This window comes from Lynx canadensis, chromosome A3 (assembly GCF_007474595.2).
Source record: "Lynx canadensis isolate LIC74 chromosome A3, mLynCan4.pri.v2, whole genome shotgun sequence".
NCBI lineage: Eukaryota > Metazoa > Chordata > Mammalia > Carnivora > Felidae > Lynx > Lynx canadensis.
In genome coordinates this window covers 5,382,524-5,409,967 of record NC_044305.1, presented here as the reverse complement: position 1 = coordinate 5,409,967, position 27,444 = coordinate 5,382,524, and the positions used below count along the sequence as shown (strand labels likewise).

Sequence of the window (27,444 nt, the reverse complement as noted above, 5' to 3'; positions counted from 1 at the left end):
AGGTCATGATCTCACGGTTCGTGGGTTCGAGCTCTGTAGCTCGGAGCCTGGAGCCTGCTTTGGATTCTGTGTCTCCCTCTCTCTCTCTCTCTCTCAAAAATTAATTAAAACTTAAAAAAAAAAAAAAGAAATGTAATGGTGAAAGTACCCAGCTTTGGCTGTTTGCTGAAGCACTAAATAGTCTTAGTGCTACAACTGCATAACTATTACGGCCCCAAATCACGGCCCCTTCATTGCAGGCCACCTCGGCAGGATCAAGTGAGTGAATTCATAGCTTTGAGGTTTTATCCTCCAATTCAAGATTTGGGCCTTTTATGAAACACCTGCAGTGTTTTTTGTGTTTAAATATCGAGTCCAAAAAAATAGGCAAAGAATTCTGGGCACTAACCTCACACTTGGGAAAAACCGAGACCGTCCATCGTCATGAACTTGTTTCAAAGAACGTGCCGCAAAGTTCGAACTTGTCGGAGAACTGACTGCTACGAACGCGAACTGGGAAGCTCTGTCACTTGTCCATCATTTGGAGGATCATTTCACAGCTCAGGTCTTCGTCCAGGCCCTTGTTTCCGACCGCGATGCCTCCATAACAGACTGGAACCGTCTCTCCCGGGTACTGCTTCACGCTCACAGCAGATACCTCCTTAGTGGCGTCTTTTGGGGCTGGGGCGGGGGGGGGGGGGAAGGCAGAGTTTTGGCAAACTTAAAATAAAGTCCAAAAAATCAGTGCATTTACATTTTGGAAAGAGTCCTTTGATTTGTAACATAGCAGCAAACATTTTAGAAAATGATTCTTTCCATTTATAAGACAGTACAAGTAATCTGATGGGACCTATGGGCGTGAAGTCAGGGGTTTCTGAACCTCAGCCCTCTATGCTTTTAGGGCTGGACCAATTCTCCACTGGGGGCCTGTCCTGTGCGTTGTGGTGTTTGGGGGCACACCTGGCCTCTACCCTCTGGAGGCCAGGAGAACGCTCCTCCTCACTTGGGACAACCGGACACGTTTCCGGGCATGGCCATACGTCTGCTGGGAAGCAGAAGGGCCCCCGCTGACAGCCACTGCTGTAGGTTGAGGGCAGATCCTACAGACCCAGAGGGTGGCTGAGCCCCTCACCTGTCTCACCTCAGTGCCCGTGGAACGACACCACCGAAAGGAAGACAGCCAGCAGCTCTCAGGGCACTTGTCCTTACCGCCAGGGAACTCGGGCAGAGTCGGCTGGGTGCACCCTGTGAGCCGCGCCCAGATCCACAACCAGCCCGCCCACCCTCCTGCGGCTTATAGCCAGCCCAACCCTGGGCGCTTAAAAATAGAAGATCGCTGTAAATCCGAGTATTTTCATCCCTCTCCCTATTTCCCAAATTACTTCCCAAGAACACCCACGGAGCGGCAAAGAGCCCACGCCTACCGAAGCTTTACCTCCTGTCGGTTCAAGGTCATTTGAAGATGTGTTTGCTTGTGGTTTTTTGGGGGGGGGGGGTGGGGAGTGTGGGGAGAGCACGAAGACCGAGTTCTTACGAAGACGGAGTTCTTACAAACGCAAAGGAACTGCCACTTGCAAAGACCTACCCTGAACAGCCAGGTGGCCTACAGCTGACCCGCCGGCCCAGCGGAGTAGACGCCAGACCATTATCTGGATAATACAGGTGCGAAACCTTTGATGTGCAAAGTCGTAGTTTTTGCTAACATTAAGCTGGGTTACTCGTTTCAATTCACGCTTTGCTTGGGGTCCAACAGCTGACCATCCACAATTTGAGGGGCGCCTGGGGGGCTCCGTCGGTTAAGCCTCCGACTTTGGCTCAGGTCCTGATCTCACAGCTCGTGAGTTCGAGCCCCGCGTCTGGCTCTGTGCTGACGGCTCGGAGCCTGGAACCTGCTTCGGATTCTGGGTCTCCCTCTGTCTCTGCCCCTCCCCCTGCTCGTGCCCTCTCTCTCTCTCTCTCTCAAAAATAAACATTAAAAAAAGTACGAGAAATGTTTTCATACGCGCCGCGTGTTAAAGTAAACCCGGGAGGGCCTTCCTGTTTCCGTCCTTCTGGAAGGTGAGCGCGCCGGGCAGGCAGCATTCCCAGGTGCCCCTGGTGCCCAGGTGACCTGCTCCAAGTGGTGCTCCTGTTCAAACACCAGCCCGAGCCCCAGCGGGAGGGGGCAGAGATGTGGACCCGCTTTTCACCCCTGTGACTTCACTCTTCATTTATTTCCCGGCCAGTGTCCAGGAGGCTCAGGGTCAGTGCTGGCAGGGGCAGTCACCCAACCACGGGGGCCTGTGGCCAGCACGGAGGCTGTGACGCTCTAACTCTGCCCCACTGCGAACAGGTCACGGACCACGGGTGACATTTTCAAAAACCTTTAGTCCGTCCCCAATCATTTGATCTTCTACGGAAGGCTTATTCGGATGAAATTTGGTCAAAGGTTTTTTTAAGGACTTGGTTTACTAGATAATGAAAAGAAAATACTGCATTTAGGTATGAAGCGGGAGCCATTGGGTGCCTAATTAACCGGGAAGTCATACATGTGTATGGACGCTTTAGGGTCCGTCCCAGCGGGAGCAAGGATCCCAGCAGCCTGGCCTCTGCATCTCTATACGGTGGTTGGAAGATCTGAGCTGGGTTTCACCTACTTGTCTTGTCCCGTAAAGGGCTGTGCTCATTTTTCGATCGTAAGTGGGAATGGATGAACCCTGCTCACGCCAGGCCTGGTGTGGACCCGAGGGCCAGGCCCGCCTTGGAGGGGAGCTCAGTGCGGGTGGGAGCGGGCACTGAAGAAGCAGATAACTGTGACGCTGAGCACCAGGTGGGGGTGTGCAAAGCAGAGGCCCGGGCCCGGGGTGTACGTGAGGCGGGGCTACCTGGTCAAGGGTCAGGGCTGAGATCTTGGGGGTCCGTGGACGAGTTACCAGGAATGCCGGGCAAAGGAGAGGGTGAGTCTGGCCTGGCTGGGGTGGGGGGGCGGGGAGCGGCTGGCCACACCCAAGGCCCCGTCTTCAGAGTGCTGGTGCACAGAGAAGGGGTTCAGGTGGTGGGCAGCGAGGATGGGGGACAGGTGCTGAGACGGGGTCCCAGACCTGGGGAGACAGGTGGACCCGGTCCACGGCAGCAGGGGAGGCAGCTGCCTGGGTGCCCTGGCTTCCAACCCTAGCGTGGATCAAGCCTGCAGGAGAGAACGAGGCTGAGGGTGGGGGCGGGGGCAGCGGCGGGGTGTCAAGACTTCAGTTTTAGACGAACTGGGTTTGAGACAGCAGGGGGGAGACGCTCACGAGGCAGCGGGACATTCGCTCCTCAGCCTCCGGAGGCTACGTGGGGGCTGCGGTCCCAGACCACCAGTGACCTGCCACGGGAGAGGGTGAGAGTCGTGTATGCAGGTGTGGACGTGGTACCGAGGCGGACTGAAGGCGAGAAAAACCGTGGGGAGGAGAAGAGGAGAAGGTGAGGTGGCTGGAGGAGCCAGAGAAAATTCCAGAAGGATGGATGCCTGTTGAGCAAGCAAGAGGGGAGAGGGTCAAGAGGGGGACCAGTCGGTGGCCCTATGGCTGCAGCAGGGAGAGGCCAGCGGGACGTGGTCACAGGGAGCCCCTGGTGGCCCCAGTGGTGTGCTGGGGCCGGAGCCAGATGGAGGGACCCGGGAGGGGCGGGGGCGAGTCCGTGGTGAACGTGATGGGAGTTCTGTGGACCAGGAGGGGTGGGCGTCGTGCGGGGGTTCGTTTCTCCTTAGGCCTCTCGCGTGTGTCCCAGGCTGGCAGGCAGGCAGGAGGAGCTTCTCCAGCAGGAGAGGGAGGGGAAGTGTGGAGTCGGGAGCGGGGACAGGGTCACCGCGGGGCCTCACACCTGGGACAGGAGGGGCGGTGGCGCTCCTCGGGGAAACCACGGAAGGTGGCATTCATGACACCGTCAGTTTTATATCCATGCTGTGACCGTCACTTCTCTTCTGGGTCACCCCCCAAGCACCGCGGGCTGACCTGCCCCTGCTGCTGGAGAAGCCGGGAGCTGGTGGAGGAGGGCTGGAGCTCCGGCCCCCGGTAGGAAGACTCAGGAACACTGAGGAAGGCCTGAGCAGGTTGTAGAGCCCAGGTCAGAAGAACTCCAGCCCGGCTGTCCACGTTCCAAGCACGATGCGTAACTGTTTAGTACAAGTATATCTCAAACAGCGCATGGGATATACTCACCCTAAACGCGTATTCACTGTTTACCCGGAATTCAAATTCTGCCGGGCCATTCCCTTATCGTACCAGGTGACTCTGAGGTAGGGAAAGGGCTGACTGCCATCTGCGGGAACATTCGCTGCTCGAGGGTTGGGGCTGGGATCAAAATGTAGGGGATTTTAGAATAAGGAGGCCACGCAAACATGTTCCGTTTGTTTTTGCGGGAAGGTCGTGTGGTCTCAGTCTAGGATCTCTCCAGGTCTAGGATCCTCATGAAGGGAATAGAGGACGTAAACGGAACGCCTGCACGGAGCACTAGGTCTGTCCCCTCGTGGAGCAGAACATCTTAGAGGGCACGCTGGACTCAGGCCCATTTTGCTCTAACCTGGGAACCCACGTCGGCTCCCGGAGGCCAGACGATAAAGACTGTGATGCCCAGAGCGACCCCCCAAAAAGATACGTCCACATCCTAACCCCTGAAAGCTGTGAATGTAACCTTATGCCTTTGAAGATACGATGAAGTTAAGGGTCTCAAGAACAGATCATTCTAGCTTTCAGACAGGCTCTACATCCGGTGACAAGTGTCCTTAGAAAGACAACGAGAGACAGAAGAGGAAGGAAAGCCGTGCAAAGACACAGGCAGAGACTGGAGAGATGTGGCCATGGGCCGAGAGACCCCGGGAGCCACCAGAAGCTGGGAGAGGCAGGAGGGCATCGCTCCAGAACCTTCAGGAGGAAGACAACCTTTTCCGACACCTTGAGTTGGGACTTCCGGGCCCCAGAGCTAGGAGACAGTGAGCCTGTGATGCTCTGAGACACTCAGCGTGTGGCCATTTGCTGTAGCAGCCCCAGGACACGCACACGGCGCCCCAGAAGTTCTGCCAGGCAGAGGTGACAGGCCACCGGCTTCCAGAAGAGGGCGGCCTTCAGCCTCGCTAGACTGTCTGCCAGGAACCCCGGTGACAAGAGCCGTGGACGCCTCCTGGGGCTCTCTGCACCTGCGCGAGTAATCGCTTCCACTTTGCCAATGACCCAGAGGGGGCAAACTGAAGTTCAACACCTGCCCGAGGTGGCAGGGAGCGGCAACAGGGCTGGGCCCAGGACCTTTCGGGGACAGGCATTTAGGGCTTCTGGGTGAATCCCCTGCACGGGACCACTCAGCACCCGGGAAGCGATAACAAGGAGATCACTCTCAAATTAAAACCCAGTTTGTTTAAAATGAGTTACCGTCTTCCTTTCCTGCCTCTTTCAGGACGGCCAGCTTTCTCCTCTTCACTCTTCTCACTTTGCCCGAGGCGGCCGGCTTTCCCTGGCCCGCGTCACACTTCGCGGAATGTCTCTGCATATTATTCTGTCGGCGAGACGACACAGAGCACATGGGAGTCAGCATCACCGGCGGAAATGTCATTTCAAATTCCGCAGTTAGAGACCCGGGTACGGGAAAATGGGGCAACATGTACCTGGTAGAGTCTTGCACAATAAAAGGTGGCTTTTAGGGGCCCCCGGGGGGCTCAGTCAGTTGAGCGTCCGACTTGGTCTCAGGTCAGGATCTCGCAGTTCCTGAGTTCGAGCCCCGTGTCGGGCTCTGTGCTGACAGCTCAGAGCCTGAAGCTTGTTTCAGATTCTGTGTCTCCCTCTCTCTCTGACCCTCCCCCGTTCACGCTCTGTCTCTCTCTCAAAAATAAATAAGCATTAAAAAAAACTTTTTTAATAAAATAAAAGGGGACCCCTCTGTTGTGTTTAGGTCTAGCCAATTTTTTTTTTTATCATAGAGGTCAATGAGAAGACAAAATCTGTTCTTCTAGAATGCGTCCCCTGTCCAAAGTGAGGTTTGATGTTGAGCCAGAAATTCAATAGATTGTCAATTTTAAGAAAATATGTAACATAGCATGTATATTTTACTGGCCTGCCAGCTCCTCTCCTGATCTAACATGCGTGGGGTTATTTTTTTAATGTTTGTTTATTTTGAAAGAGGAAGGAGTGCCCAAGCAGGGGAGGAGCAGAGAGGGAGAGAGAGAGAGAATCCCAATGTGTGCTCTGAGCACACAGCCTGACTTGGGGTTCGATCTCACAAACTGCGAGATCACGACCTGAGCCGAAATCGAGAATCGAACACTTAACCGACGGAGTCACATGGTCACTTGCCCCCACAAGGGGCAACTGAATGTATACACAACACTCAGAATTAAAAGGGAAGTCAGACATTTCTCGATCAAGACTATTCACCAATGTATTCTTACGTGCGAACACTTAGGATGGTTTAAATTAAGCTAGAAATTTTTTCGTTTGGAAAGTTCATATGCTAAAGTAAGATACTGCTGACGTGCCATTCAACTTGGTGATTATATAAAACCTCCCCCCTAATTTCCACTGCAGCTTAAGTGGGTGCTCCACTGGACCGTCCTGGTTTATGGGCAGAAGGGGAAGGATTCATGTGTAAGGAGAAGGGGGATGTTACAGGTCATTTAAACTGGTTCCATTCCGGGTGGGAAAACAATGACCCAAGGGTTCAATCCAGTTTTCTGGAAGACTGCCGTGTCTATTCATTTATGAATTGTCCGTCTATAGCTGTTTTGGGGGCTCCAACAGACTTGAGCAGTTGGGCCAGAAAATGGTCTGTGAAGCTGAAAATATTACTACCGGCCCCATACAGAAGAACGCTGTCCAGTCCCTGGGTTTATATGATGACTGTGCACAAACTAAGCCTTCGGGGGCCACAGATTCGAGACTATGACGACAACAATGGCCCCTTCCCCAGCCAAGCACACACATACACATGCACACACACACCACCTTCCCCCAAATTCATGAGGCTCCTGGCTAACGACTCCGGGCGTCGGTTTTGGATTAATAAGCAAAAACACGTCTAGCCTTTAAACAGTAAATGGGCTAAGATCTTAAGTAAACCGGTATGATGTTTAGATTAGTTGCGACTCAGAGGGCAGAGCGATAGGACAGACATGTGTCAGAGGAATGTTTCTCAAGAGAGGAGGGAGCGAGCATTTGGAATCCAGGGCACGGGTCCTTTACTGGGGAGGCAGGGGGCCTTGCCCTGTGACATTCAGGCACGGAGATACACTTGCCTGTTGCGTGTTAAAGAATGGAAGTTTGCGAGTGATTTACTTTCTAGAAATTAAATTGGATTCAAATATCCCGAGAGGCGCTTATTTATTTTTAAAGACTTCATATTTTAAAGTAGATTTAGGTTCATGGCGCGTCTGGGAGGGAGGTCAGAGATTTCCCTTATACCCCTGCCCCCACCGGCACAGCCTCCCCCCCCCCCATTATCAGCACCCCCACCAGAACCGGGGGTACATTTGTTACAACCTGATGAACTTCCTTGGACACGTCATAATCGCCCAAAGTCCACAGTTTACACGAGGGTTCCTTCTTGGTGTTGTTCATTCTGTGCATGTGGACAAACGTATAATGGCAAGCATCTACTGTTCTAGTATCACACAGGTTGGTTTCACTGCCTTAAAAAACCCTCCGTGCTCCATCTGTTCATCCCTGCTCCCCCACCCCTGGAAACCACGATCTTTTTATCGTCTCCACAGTTCTGCTTTTTCCAGAACGTCGCATCATTGGAATCATAGCGCATACCCTTTCCAGATTGGCTTCGTTCACTTAGTAATACGCGCTTAAGGTTCCTCCCTGTCTTCATGGCTGCATGGCTTGATGGCTCGTTTCTTCTCAGCCCTGGATAACACTCCATCGTCTGGATGGACCACAGTTCACTTATCCATCACCTACTGGAAGGTGTCTTGGCTGCTTCCGACTTTTGCCAGTTAGGAATAAAGCTGCTACGAACACCCACGTGTGGGTTTCTGTGTGGATTTACGTTTTCTACTCCTTCGGGGGAACAGGAGTGTGAGTGCTGAACCGTATGGTAAGACTACGTTTAGTTTTGTAAGAAACCATCAAACTCTTCCCAAGAGGCCGTGCCACGTCGCATTCCCACCAGCAACGAATGAGACCTTGTGCTGTTCACATCCTCGCCGACATCTGGGGTCGTCAGGGTTCCTGATTTGGGCCATTTTGATAGGTACGTGGTGGGGTCTCGTCCTAACTACATTTCCCTGATGACGTACGACACGGAGCATCTTTTCACGGGTTTATCTGCCACCGGTGCGTCTTCTCGGGTGAGGGGTCTGTATGTAACAACGTCCTCGGCCCATTTGTTAACGGGGGTGTCTGTTTCCTTAGGATTTTGAGTTTTAAGAGCTCTTTGTGTATTCTGGACGACAGTCCTCCATCAGAGGTGACTTTGGCATATATTTTCTCCCTGTCTGTGGCATGTCTTCTCCAATCAGAAATTGTTCAGTTTATTTTATTTTTAATTTTTTTAACTTTTTTTATTACTGAGAGACAGAGAGAGACAGAGCATGAGTGGAGCAGAGAGAGGAAGAGACCCAGAATCCGAAGCGGGCTCCAGGGTCCGAGCTGTCAGCACAGAGCCCGACGCGGGGCTCGAACTCACAAACCGCGAGATCATGACTTGAGCTGAAGCCAAGAGCCGGATGCTTAACTGACTGAGCCGCCCTGGCGCCCTGGTCTGTGACCATTTTGAATTAATTTTTGCGAAAGGCATAAGGTCTTGGTCTAGGTTTTTTGTTTTTTTTTTTTTTTTCCACGTGGATTCAAGTTCCTCTAGTACGTTGGCTGAAAAGGTGGTATTTTGTCCATTGCATCACCTTTGCTCCTTGGTCAGAGATCGGCAGACCGTGTTCACAGGGTCTGTCTGGCTCTCTGCTCCACCCATGTGTCTGGTCTTTCACTAACACACCCTGCTGTGATTACTCTAGCTTTATTATTATTTTTTTAATTTTTTTTAACGTTTGTTCACCTTTGAGAGACAGAGAGAGACAGAGCATGAGCGGGCAAGGGGCAGAGAGAGGGAGACACAGAATGCAAAGCAGGCTCCAGGCTCGGAGCTGTCACCACAGAGCCCGACACGGGGCTCAAACTCACGGACCATGAGATCGTGACCTGAGCCGAAGTCGGACGCTCAACCGACTGAGCCACCCAGGGGCCCCAATGGCCTCACCTATTTCAAATCCCACCAGCAACGGAGGAGGGCTCCAATTCTTACAATATTTCAAGCTTTTTTGGTTATTATTATATTTGTTACGGTGACCAGTGATCAGCTATCACAATTTGCCGAAAGCTCTGGTGGTTAGCATTTGTCAGCCGTGAAGTATTTTTAAATTACGATATATGCTTTTTTTAAGGCATGCTGTTATTGGACACTTAATGGACTACGGCACAGCATCATCGTAGCTTTCGTATGCCCCGGGAAACCAAACCATTCTTTTGACTCACTTTATTGTGACGTTTGCTTTACCGCAATATCTCAATATCTCAATCTGCAATATCTCCGAGGGATGTCTGTATTCTAGATCCAAGTCCCCATGCGCTCTCTTGAATGCAAGAAAAACTTTCAAGACTTCTGACTGTTTGCTCGGAGGAATTCTATGAGGCTGACTCAACCCCTTCTCTGTTTTCTTATTCTTCCCACCAAAAGGTAGAATCTTTCCAATGTTGACTCTTGACAATGCTAAGTCTGTATGAATGCTGTTTTCGGACTGTTGTCACAACTTGTATTTGAAATTTTGAACTAAGAGTATTAACACTCTGGAATTACCCCACTACACTACCCAGAAAAACACAAAGAGAAAAGGTATAAAGCTTTCCCCACAAAAATAGTCAACTACAGATAATTCAGAACTTTTATGAAGTGAGCCTGGAGCATATACGCTGTCTAGAAATCTGGCTCATCATCTGCGGTATTTTTTTCAATGTCCACGAATTCTGTGACACTCTTTCTTTCAAAGGGAACTTCATCCCCCACCTCTTGGGTGTGGGCTGGACCTAGTGATTTGCTTCTTTTTTAAAGTTTTTAATGTTTATTACCTTATTTTGAGAGAAAGAGAGAGATCGAGAGCGTGCACAAGCTGGGGAGGGGCAGAAAGAGAGAGACAGAGAAAATCCCAACCAGACTCCACACCATCAGTGCAGAGCCCGCTGCGGGGCTCGAACTCCCGAACTGCGAACCACGAGATCGTGACCTGAGCCCGTCGGTCGCTTAACCGACTGAGACACCAGGGCACCCCTAGTGATTCATCTCTAATGAACAGAGGTAATGGGTCACTTTAAAAAGTAGGTGACAAAAGTCACAGTGGCCTCCCCCTTGCTCCCTCTCGCTTACTCTGGGTCATGAGACCCCTTGAGCAGCCCAATGGAATGGTCCACGTGGTGAGGAACTGAAGACCCTTGCCAACAGCCATGGGAGGGCGCCATCTTGGGTGTGGACATCCTGATGACATCCTGACCGTAACCTCCTGAGAGACGATGAAGCAGACCCACCCAGCCGAGCCCCTCCCAATTCCTGACCCACTGAAAGTGTGAGGAAATAAATGTTGTTTTAAGCCACTAAGTTTCGAAACGATTTGTCATATGGCAACAGATCACTCACACAGCACCTAAAGAGAATAACGTCGAAGAGTAAACACGTTTCTTAGCAGAGTACCAACAATACTATTTGAAGAACATCTCTAAGACATTTCGAAAATTGCATCCTCTCTGGGAAACAGCCTAAATCTAATTCACAGGAACAATGTTAAAATGTTACATTTAGGAGCAGTGGTTCTTGCCGACTCCAGGGAGTATGAGAATTCTCTAAAACCATTTGCAAGGTTTTGTTTGTAGAGCCGTCTTTTTTCATGGACAGGGGAGACCACACTTTCATACGATTTGCAAGAGCTTTGTGACTCCAAACAAACGAATAACCACTTCCCCGAGGCCAGGCAGATGCCGTCTTAAGCCCTGGCAAGTTTCTATAATTGGGTTTAAACTCCCTGAGTGTGTCAGAGCCTGTGAAACAGAGGAATCTTTGCAAGAAGTGAGGTTTACTGTGAGTTAAGTGAGCTTACCCAGCGGGAGAAGCTTTTGCTACACTTGGGGCATTGGTAAACAGTCGGGATGAAGTCTGCATCATGGTATTTCCTGAAGTGCACGTTTAGAAGTTGCTTCTGTCGGAAACATTTATTGCACGAGACGCAGGTAAATGGTTTCTCTCCGGTGTGGGTACGTATGTGAACGGTCATATGGCGTTCCTAGGAGAGGAGGGGAGGGAAATGAGAGGTTTAATATTTACGGGGATTTTGTTTTCAGTCCTTGACGTTATTTCTCATACACCTTTTTCCCTCCCTAAGGATGAATGCGCGATTACGAAAAATGACGGCACACGCAATGTCAGTGCGGTTAGTGACGCGGGCAGCACGGTCTGGCTATCTAGGAAGCAAACCTGTCCGCCATCAGGCCACTGATGAGGGCCTCGCGGGTCCCACAGCCCCTCAGGGAATGTGGTAGAACGTTCCTTCGGGAGGGAAACGATAATCATTTGTCCCTCCAAGAGGCCTCATGGACTAGCCGCCCTTCTTCTAGAACTATCTGCAATGACCCGAGTTTACAAAGGGCGGAAGGAACCTGCAAACTTAAAATCTAACATCAGAGTTTCAATTCCATGGCTATTTGGCATCGGAAGTACCTTACGCCTCTTAACTTCCTGATAAATATTAGGACAAACCTCAATATCCATTTAAAAGCATAAAGCTGATAATAACTGTTCTTAGCAAAGAAATGATTAGGAATTTTACCTAAGATTGACCCAAGTAAATAACCTGGAGAAGCCGGGGCACCTGGATGGCTCAGTCGGTTAAGCATCTGACTCTTGGTTTCCGCTCAGGTCATGATGACACCGTTCGTGAGTTCAAGCCCCGTGTCAGGCTCCGCACTTAGTGTGGAGCCTGCTTGGGATTCTCTCTCTCCCTCTCTCTGCCACTCCCCCGTTCTCTCCCTTTCTCTCTCTCTCTCAAATAAATAAATAAGCTTTAAAAAATTTTGGAGAAGCAGGACAAAAATATATATAAAGTCAAGCGAAAGTACCCATTTTATTTGTTTTATTTAAAATGCTATGACCGGGGCGCCTGGGTGGCTCAGTCGGTTGGGCGACCGACTTCGGCTCAGGTCATGATCTCACAGTCCGTGAGTTCGAGCCCCGTGTCGGGCTCTGTGCTGACAGCTCAGAGCCTGGAGCCCGTTTCAGATTCTCTGTCTCCCTCTCTCTCTGCCCCTCCTCTGTTCATGCTCTGTCTCTCTCTGTCTCAAAAATAACTAAATGTTAAAAATTAAAAAAAAATTAAAAAAAAAATGCTATGACCATGCAGAGGAAACACACACCCACTTCTGTGTTACCGTTCATAACCAAACTATATTTCTACAAGGTTTTCTCTTGGGGGTGCTCTCTTCCCACACGTCTTGCCTCCACCCCCCTTCCAGGACAGCGTGGCCCTGGTGGGACCTTGACTTTCAACGTGGGACTGAGCGATGCTGTCCTGGGAGGGAGGGTGAGAGGAAAGACATGTGGGGAAGAGGGTCCTTTTAGTACTCCATTACATGAAAATTCATTGATCTTATACTTTGAGTGAATCTTCTATCTATGCATGATTTTCTAAAATAACAGACTGGTCATTTGGAAAAGTATCAGTTTACCGAGTTATGGAGGGCTTCTAAACGTTGTCACACTTCACTCCACTACATAAAAAAACGCTTTCTTAAAATCACTCCCATCTCATTAGAGAAGTCTTCAAGTGTCAGAAAGCTTGTCAAGCTCATGGTGGTGGATGTACAGATTTCTAATTGTAATTTCCTCCTGACAGATGAGATTGTATCTCTGGCAACCACATTTTCTTTGAAGTGACGGACTCACTTCATTTACTTTTTTTTTTTTAAACGTTTATTTATTTTTCACAGAGAGAGAGAGAGAGAGAGACAGAGCATGAGCGGGGGAGGGGCAGAGAGAGAGGGAGACACAGAATCCGAAGCAGGCTCCAGGCTCCGAGCTGTCAGCACAGAGCCCGACGCGGGGCTCGAACTCACAGACTGTGAGATCATGACCTGAGCCGCAGTCGGACGCTCAACCGACTGAGCCACCCAGGCGCCCCTCACTTCATTTACTTTCAAGAAAAAGGCACTGCATGTTGCCAAATGTCCAATGACTGAAGCAGCAGAGTTTGCCTATCCCTTGTTCTCCCAAGTGAAAACAGCAGTTCACGAAAAAAGTGGCTAGTTGGGCTGGCAACTCACACAATGCCACAGGTGATTCCCTGCAGACAAATGCTGTGCTTTGGAAGACAGCACAGGGGCTCTGTTATTCAAAGATGAGTAACTAGGGGCACCTGGGTGGCTCAGTCAGTTAAGCGTCCAACTTTGGCTCAGGTCATGATCTCAGGTTCATGAGTTCAAGCCCCGTGTTGGGCTCTGTGCTGACAGCTGGGAGCCTGGAGCCTACTTTGGATTCTGTGTCTCCCTCTCTCTCTGCCCCCACCCACTCACACTCTCTCTCTCTCCCTCAAAAACAAATAAACATCAAAAAAAGAAAAAAAAAAGATGAGTATCCTGGGTCAAGACTGAATGAAGTTGAGAACTGTTACTCTCTATCAAGGACATTCTTAAGTAGAACCACCCTTCACTTTTGCGGCTGTGCATGAAGGTGAAGAACACAGCAGACGCCGGACCAGCCTGGGGTGACTGCTCTGCTTGTTCTCAGTCACCTCTGCTGCTGTGGCGCCTTCACGGCCGATGTCAACACGGTGAAAAGGGCAAATAATGTATCGGCATGAATCAGTCATCTAATGACAAGAACTTTGATCTCACGGCCCCGACTGGCTGCAGGGACCTCCAGGGGTCTGTAAACCGCACTTTGACGAAGTGCTGCTTTCAAGTATTGGCTCACGGATGCTTTCGGGTTATTCTGAACCGTCTCTCTCACCAAAGCATGATCTTTTTTTTTTTTTTTCACGATTTTCAAAGCGATGGGGAACCCCAACCCTCCCTCCCTCCGTACACCACTGCCTCCCACCGCCTCCCCAAACTGGCTGAAACCGAGTACCTGCTTGCAGGCGTAAGAGCAGTATTCACACTTGAACCTTTTCTCATTTTTATGGGTTTTCTGGTGCTGAACGAGGGCGTAGCGTTCGTGGAAGACGGCGGTACAGTAACGGCACTTCATTTCTGTGGCTTTGTAAGTATGCAGGTTGAGCAAATGGACACCTAGAATAGTTACAGAACGTTATACGGCAGAACGGTGTTCGGTCAGCTACTCTCCCCTCCCCTCTGAGTCAGGGCTTCTAGACCTCAGCGCTATGGAGCTGGTTTCTTCTTGGTGGGGGTGGCGGGGGGGGGCGGGCGTGTCCTGGGCACTGAGAATATTTAGATTCCAGTTAAGTTTCCTTTCCTCCCAGCTGTGACAACCAAAATGCCTCCAGATACTGCCAAGTGTCTCTCAGGGAACGAAGTCATTCCCTGCTGGGTGCTGTGCAGCACTGCTCAGAAGGAACCACAGGCTGCCAAGCCCAGGAATGACTCTTTTGACATGGATTTCAATGTCACTTAAGGCACGGCACGTCCCACCTATTGTGTTCATTTAACAAAGCGCCTTGAGAACCTTATCAGCGAGGCGTGGGCAGGTTTTTAGGAGAACCTTACGGTGGTTTTACATAACAAAGACACAACCTCTGGATTTTAACTGAAAAAAAAAAAGTCCAAGTGTTGTGTTAAGAGTCAATGCCGTGTTTTTGCCTCTGTCCTAACGCATGCAGGACTCGCGGTAAGGTCTGATTGGACACGCTCTGGAATAATTTCTGCTGAATGGAGTCTGAAGCACGGTGGTTTGTGATCCTTTGTGTAAGAGGCCAAGCAAAAAGGGACAGCTGGTGGGGGTGCACCCTAGTCGTGCTGTCTCAGGCATGTAAGAGTCTGATTTCTCCCACAGCGGCAGGAAGGGAGACTTCACTCGCTCACAAAGCATCTTACAGGGGTACGTGGGGAGGGCCACCTGCTGAAAGGAGATGTAACCTACATCACTCTGTCGAGCTGTCAGAGACTTGTTTCCTTTCTCAGCAACAGGCTTGTGACCCCTGTGCCCTACGAAGTCCCACTGGGCTGTGTTTTGTGGCACGCCGGTAACTCCAGTAACGTTGACAGAATGTTCTAGATTTTTAAAAGTTAAAGCTTCTTGGGGCACCTGGGTGGCTCAGTCGGTTGAGCGTCCGACTTCAGCTCAGGTCATGATCTCGCGGTTCGTGGGTTCGAGCGCCGAGTCAGCTCTGTGCTGACAGCTAGCTCAGAGCCTGGAGCCTGCTTCGGATTCTGTCTCTCTCCCTCTCTCTGTCCCCCCTGTGCTTTCTCTATCTCAAAAATTAATAAAATGTAAAAAAAAAAAAACTTCAAAAAAAATAGTTAAAGCTTCATTAAACACCCTCACCCTTTCAGAAATGTTTTCCAAACAGTGCACCTCGTCTCCAGGGTTTTCTCCGGGCAAACCGGCGACTTGTACGTCTGCTAACGTGTTTTGAGCATCACAGCGTTACGTACTTTAGAAAAAGAAGTAAGTTCACGGAAAATGGGAAGCCCAGGGACCCCGAGACAAAGCAGGGATGCTCATTCGCTGACGGCTGTGCCCACCACGACCCCACTGCTGAATATGCCTGGTTTTCCCTGCGGGCAGGCTAAAACCCCAAGTCCTAACCCTGGCATTCGGAGTCGCTCACGGCGGGTTCTGTGGTGTTTTGTGCCACGAAGGGGACGTAACCATGTCACAATAAAGGATTTCAGGCCCTGGCTGGCCTCCTTTGCTGAAGGGAGTTCCTTAAAGGGAGGACTGGTTTTGGTCCTCACTTTTGCCACTTCGGCCGCCAGAACTTTTGAGGCTTACAGCAAGAGCCTAAGAAAAGTCTACGGAGCGTCACTGGTGGGGACATTAACAGAGTCAGAACCTATAACGAGGCCACCTGCGGGCTCCCTGCACCTCCGGACTCGGGGGACTTGGGGACAGATCACTCTATGTCTCTAAGCTCCTTCATCATCTGCTTCATCTGTAGAAGGAGGCCTAGGGTGGGATGAAACGAGACCTGTGCAAATGCTGTAGGAGCTGAAATACCTGTGACTGTCATCAGGTGTACCTGCAACGGAACGGGCCCTCGGCCAGCGCTCCGAGCCGAGCCGTGAAACCGCACCTCTTCAGTCTCGCCACTAGATGGCGCCACAGGACCGCTGGGGGAAAAAAACCTCCCTCTTCCGGAGTAGGTCCTGCAGCCCAGCTGCCTCCCTGTAACCAGGCCCAGGGCTCCAGGGTCCAGGATGCGCCTCCGAGGAGCCCGCAAATACCGTAGTTAAAGGAAGCTCATTAAGCCAGACACTCACGCAGGTCGCTCTTCCTTGCGATGATGGTGGCACAGTGCGGACACTGGTACTTGGGGACATTCTTGCTGTGCTTCTGTAGAACGTGTATTTTCATGGTGCCGCTCTGCGTGAAGCGTGTGTGGCACACGTGGCATTCGTAGGGCTTCTCACCTGTGACACGGATGACAAAAGTGACCCTCTGCACAGCGGCTTCGCCCAGCAAGCCCTGAACCTCCCCCAAAGGTCTTGGGAGCCGAAAGCTTTTCTGCTGTCCCCAGGGCTCCTTTCTCCACCCTTCCCTTAACCGTTTAGCCCCACAGTTTGTGCCGGGTTGCCGAATCAAGCCCAGACAGACAGCGTTGGGTCGAGTAGGGCTGTGTGGACAGTGGCCCAGATGGGCGGCTCTCCTAACATCTGGCGGCTGACTCGTCACTTAGCTGTCCGGTTCCTGCCGTGGCATCAAGAACCGAGATGTCCACAGAAACATATTCTTCGTACCAAAAAGACAAACAAACAAGCAAACAAACAAACCCACAAAGCGAGTACTAGAAATACCACACAATCCACGAATGCCACTTCTGGGGATTTATGCGAAGAAAACGAAAACAGTAATTCGCAAAGACATGTGCCCCCGTACGTTTACTGCAGCATTATTTACAAACACCGAGACACGGAAGCAGCCCCAGGGTCCGACAGATGGATGGCTACAGAAGATGTGGTAAATACACAACGGAATATCGTTCAGCCACAAAACAAGAATGAAATCTTGCCATTTCCAGCAACATAGACGGACTTAGGGGGCGTCGGCCTCCGTGAAAGAGGCAGATGGACCAAGACAAATACCTATGTTGTCACTTATATGCGGGATCTTTGGAACAAAACAGACAGAAACAGACTCATAAATACAGAGAACTGGTAGTTTCCGCAGGACGGGGCGGGGGGGGGGGCAGCCGAGGGACGGGCCAACAGGTGAAGGGCATTACGAGGCACGAAACCGGCACACTTTACGTTTTGCCTTAAAACTGAAGGGTCCCCGGGGCGCCTCGGGTGGCTCAGACGGTTAAGCGTCCGACTTCGGCTCAGGTCACGATACCGCGGTCCGCGTGTTCGAGGCCCACGTCGGGCTCGGTGCTGACAGCTCAGAGCCTGCAGCCTGCTTCCGATTCTGGGTCTCCCTCTCTCTCTCTCTCTCTGCCCCTCCCCTGCTTACTCTCTCACTCTCCAGCTCTCTCTCAAAATAAAATAATAAACTTTAAAAAAACCCCTGAAGGGTCGGTTAAGCATGTGACTTTGAGCTCCCCGACAAGCCTCGCCAGCAGGCACTGGACGGCGTCCTACTTAGCCCCGCGGGGTCCCAGCACGGTACTCACGTGGCCTCCCTCCGCGCCAAAAAGGCGCAGACGTGTGGATCCAGATCCCCGTGTGGGAAAAGCACAAAGAAATTCACTCTGCCGCCCGAGCTCTAACTGGGCGGCGGGGAGACAGGGCACCGGCCGAGCCCCTGGGCCGCCCGCAGGGCCCGTCCTCACCTGAGTGTGTCCTCATGTGTCGCTTCAGCTTGTAGGTGTCTTTGCTGGCGTAGCTGCACAGGCTGCACTGGAAGGGACGCTCCCCCGTGTGCGAGCGGGTGTGTCGCTTTAGCTTGCTCGCCTGGCGAACAGAGGAAAGGCCGCTGGTGCCCCCGAAACCTCAGGGCGGTGGCTCAGTCGGCAAAGCCTTCGACTGCCGCTCAGCCCGCGATCTCGCGGGTTCGTGGGTTCGAGCCCCGCGTCGGGCTCTGTGCGGACGGCTCGGGGCCTGGAGCCCGCTTCGGGTTCTGTGTCTCCCCCTCTCTCTGCCCCTCCCCCGCTCGCACTCTCTCTCTCTCTCTCTCTCTCTCTCTCTCAACAATAAACATTAAAAGGAACAAAAAGAAAATAATAAAAAGCGGTGAGTCTTCAACTAATCAGAGTTATAAAAGATGCAGAAATCGGCTCGAGTTTAACCTCAGAGCGTATTTCACACACTGAAAAACATGAACCGGTCGTTATTTTTATTTTCTGTCGTGGACGAAGTTTCTCGTGTGTGTGTGTGTGTGTGTGTGTGTGATCCTTTGTGGATAACGAGCAGTCATTTCGAGAGACTCTCAGGTCCAACTTCACTTTTACAAAGGGAAAACTGAACCCTAGCTGCTCAAAGCCATACATGATTTTATTTGCATTTCCAAGGCAACGTGCATTCAATAGCTGTAAAGTTTAGATCAGGCTGCGGTGCACAGAGGGCAGAAAACATCTGTCTGCGTAAATAAAGCAGGAAGCTTGAGGCATCAGGTCTTTGATGGGACGTTTCCCTATGGGCCCTTCAAGTTCACAGTTCTGTGGACCCCCATGGCACGTGGACCAAGGGAGGGCTTGCTTTCTATCAAGGGCAGGTTCTGTGTGTTAGTGATTTGTTTATAAGATGAAACTTTAAAGTAAAAGGAAACAAATTCTAATTTGATTAACTACATATCCCAGGCAATTAGTTAAAAAATTTTTTTTTTTTCAATGTTTATTTATTTTTTTTGGGACAGAGAGAGACAGAGCATGAACGGGGGAGGGGCAGAGAGAGAGGGAGACACAGAATCGGAAACAGGCTCCAGGCTCTGAGCCATCAGCCCAGAGCCTGACGCGGGGCTCGAACTCACGGACCGCGAGATCGTGACCTGGCTGAAGTCGGACGCTTAACCGACTGCGCCACCCAGGCGCCCCCCAGGCAATTAGTTAAAAGGCAAACCACACACTCCCTCCCATCTGATCATTTTTGGCCTGACTGAGCGCCTTCTAGAACTGCTCTTTTTCTGCGTGTGCTGACGGCAGGCCCGTATCTGCCTTTAGCGGACACGGCCCCATCAGCCACACTCAGGCGACAGAGGTCAGAAAGCCCGCATCAACCCTGAGCACCATCCCAGGAAGGCTGCACTTGGGTCTGGCTCCCCAGTATGGGATAAGCATACAGAAGCCTGGAGAACATTCAAGAACAACAGAAGACTTAGGACGGAAAACAAGGCCCAAACCGAAAAATGCAGCTTGGATTTTTAGAAGAAAAGTGGACGTCTTTGGGTATATTAGAAGGCAAAGCGAGATGTTTTAGCAACAACAGCACAAAAAGTTTGGGGAGCGGTGAGAGGGAGCGAAGGCGGCTGTGACAGATGTCCCCCGTGGCTGCAAAGGGAGGAGGGGACAAGGCGCGTTGACAAGGTGTCAGGAGCGCTGTGATCTGCCTACGGCTCCGGTACCTTCCTGGTGGCCCAAGCGTCAAGGGATGGTGAGGGGGGCCTAGGCGGCTCCCCGCTCAGAACCGAGCAGCAGGGAAAGGCTTGGAAACTATACAAAAGGGGTGATGGCAGCGGCTGGGGGTCCCTCTGTCGAGGCCGACCAGCCCTCGAGCTGCACGCGGACTGCCCACCCCCGAGAAGGGCCTCTGCCAACACACAAGCTTGCTCAGAGAGCCAGGAGGACACCAACGACGGGGCCACTCCGGGCCTCGGGTCCTCAGGAGGCTCTGAGTTCTGAAACCTCCTCTCGGGGTTTCCACACGCAGCCACCACCTTTAACTCCGATGGCAAATCATTTTTAAAAATAGTAACAGTGGGGGGAAAAGAATTCCTGGAACCAAATCCTGACCCCGTGCGCGAACTTTCCTACTTGATGAAACACGGTTGCACCACGACTGTATTTAAACTTGAGGCCTCCCCTTTAACTCCGTTCCTTTTGCGCGTGTGATCCCTTCCCAACTGGGCTCAGACTCAGGACAGAGGGCCGAGTCCTTAAAGGGTGACCGCAGAGACCTGACGTTGGAAAGGAAGTGTCACATTCTTCTGTCGTTTCATTTAGGGTGCGGCTAGGCCTGCCAGAAAGTATAAATACAAGAGAATTCAAAGGAACACGACACACAATTGGAAATCTGAGAAAGGTGGTCTGTCCGTAATTAAGACAGGAAACGGGCCGTGTCTGAATGCTCACACAGGTCGCTTTATATCTGACCAGGGGCCCCGGAGGTAAGGTCCAAAGTTGCAGCAAAAACCCACACTGAGTCTGTGTTCTATGTTAGAGCAAATACATTTTGATTTTGTAGAACTGACTACACTCCACAGAACACCACACGGAACTTAACACACTTGAGAATTATTTCCCAAGTAGAAGTGATTGTATTTGTAATTCGTACACCTTTCATGTTGCTTTCACGAGTTGGTAATCAAAAAAAAAAAAAAAATCCAATTTTCTATTTTAAACGTATAAAATAAAAACGAGTATCATTTCCCACATAGATTTCCTACCAATAACATCTTTAGCGAAGCCTATTTTGTAAGAGATTCTGTTAGTGTGACTTAACTTTTGCGTCAAGTTTTTAAATTTCTTGTCTAATGTTTATTTTTGAGAGAGAGACAGAGTGTGAGCAGGGGAGGGGCAGAGAGAGAAAGGGAGACAGAGGATTTGAAGCAGGCTCCAAACTCTGTCAGCAGAGAGCCCGACGTGGGGCTTGAACTCACAAACCATGAGATCATGAGCTGAGCTGAAGTCGGACACTTAACCAACTGAGCCACTCAGGCGCCCCGTGTCAAGTGAGAAAGAATGCCACAAAGCTCTACGGACAAGGACGGACTTACTTCCACACTGGCATACTTGCAGATGGAACATTTAAAGGGTTTCTCGTGAGTGTGTTTATAACGTCTGTGTCGGACGAGTTCTCCACTGGTGACAAATGCCATGACACAGTCACCACACTTGTAGGGCCTGGTTCCTGTAAAATCACATAGTTCAGCCTTTTCAGATAAGACTTCACCACAAATATTCCTAGGGATTTATAACCTATCAATTAGACTCCGTTTCAAAATGCTCTAACAGTGAAGAAGGGGTCCTGTAAACCCTAACTACCCCCAGACACGTGTGAGAAGAAAATCTTTGTAACATTCGATGTTTTTAAGCACAATCGAAGAAGACAAAACCAAAGGGGTCGAAACAAGCATGTTACTCTCAAGTGCAGATAGGTGGATTCGCATTCGTACGTAAACCTTAACACGCATCCTTCATGGGAAATAATTCTTCTCCCCTGGTTTACCTGTGTGAGTATTGATATGATTCCGCAGAAGAGTGACCGTGCGGAAGGCTTTCAGGCACAGGTGGCACATGTGGGGCTTTTCGGTGCTGTGAGTTTTCATATGACGATTAAAACTCGAAATTCTAGAAGAGGTGAACACGCAGCTATCACAGCAGAAGGGTCGTTTTGCTTCTGCAGGAAGAAGATACAGAGTTTGTGTATTTGTAAAAATCTTTCGTTTAGATGTTGAAATTCCACTGAAACACATCAAAGTCACTTGGTACATCCTTTTTTTGTTTTTTTTTTTACGCGTAATATGGTAACCCAACAGGAGACGTTCCATGCAAACGGTGACCGGAAGAGCTGAGGCAACTCTAGCAATAGACAAAACAGACTTAAGGCAAATACTGTTCCAAGAGACAATTAAGGACGTTATATAACGATAACAGACTCGATCTATCACAAAGGTAGAACAATTATAAACATACACGTGCCCAATAACAGAGTCCCAAAATACTTGAAGCAAAAATTGACAGAAGTGAAGGTGGAGAGAGGCGCTTGGAGATTTCAACACCCTACTTTGTACAATGGAGAGGACAACTAGACGGAGGATCAGCAAGGAAACAGAAGACCCCCCGCCATCAACCAAACAGACGTAACAGACATCTACAGAACACCACTCAACACCAGCACAGTGGACGTTATTCTCCTCACGTGCAAACAGAAACTTCCTCAGGAAAAGCCACGTGTCAGGCCACAAAACAAGTGTCAATGAATTTAAAAATATAGAAATCATATGCTCTCTGACCATGATGGCACTAAAGTGGCAATCGGTAACAGAAGGAAGTTTGGAAAATTCACACATATGTGGAAATTAAGCAACACGCTCACAGGTGACCGATGGGTCAAAGACGACATCACAAAGACACTGCGAAATGCTCTGAGCTGAATGGAAGTGACACACAGCACACCAAAGCTTATAGCATGTAGCGAAAGCAGTGCTCGGAGGAAAAGTTTTAGGTGTAGACACCTACGTTAAAAAAGAAAAAGCATTTCGGGTCAATAACCTAACTTTACATCCTGAGGAACTAGAAAAATAAGAGAAATCTAAACCAAAAGCTAGCAGAAGGAAGGAAATCATGAAGACTGGAGTGGAGATAAATGAGATCGAAGACAGAAAAACAACAGAACTGATGAAAGCAAAAATAGGTTCTTTGAAAAGATCACCACTGACAAACCTTTACCCGGACTTGCAACTGAGAAACAAACGAGACAAGTCAAATGAGCAAAAGCAGGAAGGGAAAGCGGGGACATTGCTACCAACTGCACAGAGGGACAGAGGTTATAAGAGAATACTGCGAGCCACTGTCTGCCAGCAAACCAGATAACCCAGAGAAAATGGAAAATTCTTAGAAACACACAAACCACCATAACCGGCTCCAGAAGAAACAGAAAATCGGAATAGCGCTATAGCAAACAAAGAGACTGAGTCATTCATCAAAAAAACTACCCACAAAGAAATCCCTAGGACCAGAGGGATTTACTGGAGAATTCTACCAGCTGCTTAAAGAATTAACACCAATCCTGGGGCGCCTGGGTGGCTCAGTCGCTTAAGCGTCCGACTTCGGCTCGGGTCACAATCTCTCGGTTTGTGAGTTCGAGCCCCGAGTCGGGCTCTGTGCCGACGGCTCGGAGCCCGGAGCCTGCTTCCGATTCTGTGTCTCCGTCTCTCTCTGCCCCTCCCCCACTCGTGCTCTGTCTCTCTCCATCAAAAATAAATAAATAAAACGTAAAAAAAAAAAGGGAATTAACATCAATCCTTTTCAAAGTTCAGGCACAAAAAAGTAGGACCCTTCCATGAGGCCAGCATTACTCAGACACCAAAGACACCAATCTTCAAATCTTCAGTAGAATTCCAATAAACCAAACCCAGTAGTAGCTCATTAAAAGGATTGTGCACGAGGACCAAGTGGAATTTATCCCAGGAATGGAAGGGTGGTGGGACGTATGGAAACCAATCACTGCAACACGCCATATTCACAAAAGGAAGGGGAAGGAAAACGCGGTCATCTCAACAGCTTCAGAAAAAAGCACTTTACGAATTCCAACAACACCCAATAAACTTGGAACAGAAGGTTCATGGGTTGACCTGCGTTCCCCAAAAAGATACACTGAAATCCTAACGGCAGATGTCTGTAACTGTGATCTTACCTGCAAATAGGACCTTTGTAGATGTCATCAACTTTAGATGATCATGCCAGATAAGGGTGGGTCCTAATCCAGTATGATTGGTACCCGAGTGAGAACAGAAGAAACAGAGAGAGAGACACACACACAGGGAAGGAGAGTTTTACGTGACAACATGGGCAGACACCAGTGATATATCTATAAGCTAAAAAATGTCGTGATTGTGACAACGGCCAGATGCTCAGAAAAAGGCACAGAACATGTTCTTTCCTAGAACCTTCCAACATCATGATCTCGATCTCAGGTTTCCAGCCTTTGGGACCACGAGAGAATCCATTTTTGTCGTTTACAGCACCCAGCTTGCGGTATTTTGTTATGGCAGGCACCGGGAAACGAATACAGGCACCAATTAAAAAATAAAAAATTTCAACAGACATTCCTCCAAAGAAGATCTACGAGTGGCCAATAAGCACATCAAAATATATGCGACATCATCAGGCGCCAGGAAAACGCAAATCAAAACCACAATGAGATAACTCTTTACATCCACTAGGATGGCTATTGTGGTTTCAAGACGGGAAGTTAAGTGTCAGCAAGGACGTGGAGACACTGGAACCCTCTGACACTGCTGGGGGGATTGTAAATGGGGGCAGCTGCAACCGTGAGTTGCAACCGGAAGAACAGAGAGAAAGCATTCCAACAAAAGCCTGTGCGCGAATGTTCACGGCGGCACTCTGGCGATGGGTGGACGGAGGGGAACAAAATAGGCTGTACCCACGACGCAGTACGACTCAGGAATGAAGGAACAAAGCCCTGATAAATGCTACAACGTGGGCGAAGCTTGCAAACATTAGGCCAAGGGAAGACACTCAGACACAAAAGGCCACGTGTTTTAGGTGCACGAGTCCATGTAAGGGAAATGTCCAGAACGTCCCAATGCTACGTGGGAATACTTTGGGGGATGAAAACAGCCTGGAATTAGTGGTGAGGGTTGCACAAAATTGTGAACATATTAAAAATAAAGCGAGCGAGGAATTGGGAATTTGGGGGTACAATCTCCTGCTTTAAATACAGGAGAAACGCTATATACGGGGACACACATCATAGCAAAGGTTGCAAACTCAACGCCCTGCTGAGGCCAGAGGTGATAAACCCAAATGAATGCTTCTACCCACAGGTTAAGATCAGGTTAAGTGACTTTCGAAACTGAGTCACCTCCCCACCCCGGCCACCTGCGGCTGAGAGGAAACAGCCGAGCGTTGCCAGATTTGACTTTGCAGAAATGAGCTAGAAACTGAGATTTGGGGGACGAACTCTCTTGATTTAAGTAAGCGAGACCCTGGTATTTTCTAAAAAGCTCAACAATTTTTGAGGGTCAATTTGTTTCGTGGGCAGCCGCCAGGCAACCTCGGTTTTAACGTGACTCTAAGAGCTTCAAGGTCCTTCTTAACCTGGCCTCATCACCCTCTTTGAGCACCCACCATGGGGCTCTCCGGGAGCTGTCCACTCTACGAAGGCATGTACTTCTGGAGCTACCCCCACGGGCCATCTCCTGCCGCCTGGAATGGTGATCCCGTCTTAATGGTTTCTGAGTCCTCTCCCTGAGCCTCACCTAACATCAGATGCTCTGCTGCCTGGCGCTCTGGTGCCTTGTCACCCCTTCTCCCGGCCCCGAGGCCCTCGCCCTCACCTCCATCAGCCCTGCATTCCCCTGCCCCCGTCTTCCCGTTTCCACCCGCCAGCTGCAAACTAGGGGCAGATCAGGGCCCACCTTCTCTGTTCTCACGCAGCACTTGTCAGAACGATTTTTACAATGCCTTTAGAACATTTCTGTCTGAGACACAAAGCTCTTTGGGGTTCGATTCCCCATACAGACCATTAGCTTAAATTTTCTGCCGTTTCCTGACATTTCGGAAGCCAACCGAAAGGCGACCCCATAAAATTTCAACCCCCATCCCGTTCCCCTGAAGCAAAAGCGCAGCCCCCCTGGGACGCAGGGTCTCTTACGCTAAACGAACCAGCCTACCCTTTGCCTTTTTCTGATTGTTTGTAGAGTTGGCTTTTTCAACACGGCCTTGACCGGAGGCAGGTCTGTCTTCCTGTTCTCCCACGTTTAAGTTTGAAATTGTCAGAACAATTTCGTCACTTCCTTTGTCTCCAGGCTTGGCTTCCACGAGAAAGAACTGCTCCTGGGTCTGGGCGCGGAACCCTCCTTCAGCAGACGGCTGGTCCTCCCCCTGACCTTTCTCAAGCTGATAAACAAAAATGAGTATTCACACAAATACTATACTCTCGATGACAATCGATAAAACTCTTTGCCGTGATGAAACCGCAGAATACGTAAAGAAGAACAAAAAACTAAAGAAGCACAGGTTATTCAGTGCAACCAAAATGCTTAAGCCATAACTACTAACCATCAAGGGTTTTGGTAATAAAATGTCACACAATTTTAAAACACAACAAAACAAAACACACACACAGCACCCTGTAGTATTCTAATCTAATTATTTAAGCTCTTAGAAAAGAACATGAAGGGGGCACCTGGGTGGCTCAGTCGATTGAGCGACCGACCCAACTTCGGCTCAGGTCACGATCTCACAGTTCGTGGGTTCGAGCCCCGCATCGGGTTCTGTGCTGACAGCTCGGGGGCCTGAAGCCTGCTTCGGATTCTGTGTCTCCCTCTCTCTCTGCCCCTCCCCACATTCTCTCTCTCGCTCTCAAAAATAAACATTAAAGCAAAAAAAGAAAAAGAAAGAAAAGAAGTCTCCCAAGATCTTCCCAGGGCATTATTTTTACCGTGCTTAATTTTAAAGTGCAATTTTTAAACTGCTTGTCCATACCTAATACCGCACCAAGAGCCACTTTTTAAAAAACAACCACAAAAAAAGAAAAGCCGCTGGGAGTTTTTCCTCTATGTACAGGGTCTGTTTGTTAAAACCGGCCGTACCTTGACCCACCCGGTGCTTTCGGCCAAGCTCACCACAAACTTGGTGTCTTCGCTGGCCACGGCCACACTGCCCTCCAGAACGTGAAGGTGCATCACCTCCAGCTCTTGCAAAATGTACGCGTCTTCCTGGATGCTAATGGCCACGCACTGCTGGGACCCCTCGTCCAGCCACAGCAGAGACTGCTCCCCGCCGCTGGCCTGCCGGACCGCCCCCTGCACCCCTTCCCGGCCCTGCAGTGTCAGCCAGCCGACGTCCTGTAGCTGCACGTCTTCGGAGGAAAAGTGCACCGTCTGCAGGGTCACGATGTGCTTCTCGCTCTCGTCCGCGGTGAGCACCAGCCCCCGCTCCCCCTCCAGCATCTTGGCCTCGAGGAGCCCATAGGTGCCCTGGGCCTCCACATTTCCGGGGCCCAGGTATTCCCTCCCTCTGCACGCTCCCTCTTCCTGCACCACTTCCAGGGCTTTTGGTGGCATCAGCTCCCATGCTTTGATTTTGGTAAACTGCTCAGAAGGGACGGAGAGCTCAGTCCCTGCCATCGTGACGTGGCCTGTGAAAGAAAGAAGCGAGCCGTCTTGGTAGGGCACAGGGCGGTTCGATCAAGGCATGCCAAGGTCCTGGCCTACGAGTCAGGACTAAGTTGATCCAGCCTAGGCCTGGAAGGGGCTGAGCCTAAACAGGGTTTACGCTAAAGCCGGCATTAGTCCAGAAGATTCTAGAACCCACGGGGTTGGGCCTGAAGTCGGCTTTTGGCAAATGCACGTTCCAGGCCTAGCAAAGGGGGGGGGGCGCTTAGCAGGGTCCGGGGCCGTGCACGCCGCTAGGCCTAGAAAGCTCGGGTCTGAGCAGGCTTTCAGCAAACGCATGTGCAAGGTGGG

General features: G+C 50.3%; 1 protein-coding gene across 2 annotated transcripts; it reads right to left on the bottom strand.

Moving 5' to 3' along the window:
- Window positions 1-376: 376 nt before the first annotated feature.
- CTCFL (CCCTC-binding factor like) lies at window positions 377-27,105 on the bottom strand. 2 transcript variants are annotated; one of them, XM_030308946.1, is made up of 10 exons: window positions 26,569-27,105; window positions 25,648-25,858; window positions 21,456-21,626; window positions 21,004-21,137; window positions 17,906-18,026; window positions 16,398-16,547; window positions 14,086-14,246; window positions 11,066-11,248; window positions 5,361-5,484; window positions 377-651 (listed from the first exon to the last, which is right to left on the bottom strand). In XM_030308946.1, exons 1-10 carry the CDS (start codon window positions 27,103-27,105, stop codon window positions 506-508), a joined length of 1,938 nt encoding a protein of 645 aa, XP_030164806.1. In that variant the 3' UTR covers window positions 377-505. The 2 variants fall into 2 exon arrangements, with proteins under 2 accessions (XP_030164806.1, XP_030164808.1); XM_030308948.1 differs by lacking the exon at window positions 377-651 and having other exon boundaries at window positions 5,276-5,484; window positions 25,648-25,873.
- Between the last annotated feature and the right edge of the window lie 339 nt (window positions 27,106-27,444).

Excerpts from the sequence above, each read along its gene's own strand:
- CTCFL (XM_030308946.1), bottom strand. The coding sequence starts at position 27,105 with ATGGCAGGGACTGAGCTCTCCGTCCCTTCTGAGCAGTTTACCAAAATC. Across the intron at positions 21,627-25,647 it reads CAATCAGAAAAAGGCAAAGG|AAGCAAAACGACCCTTCTGC; the intron begins GTAGGCTGGTTC and ends TTCTTCCTGCAG. Across the intron at positions 652-5,360 it reads AGAGGCAGGAAAGGAAGACG|ACGCCACTAAGGAGGTATCT; the intron begins GTAACTCATTTT and ends CAGCCCCAAAAG.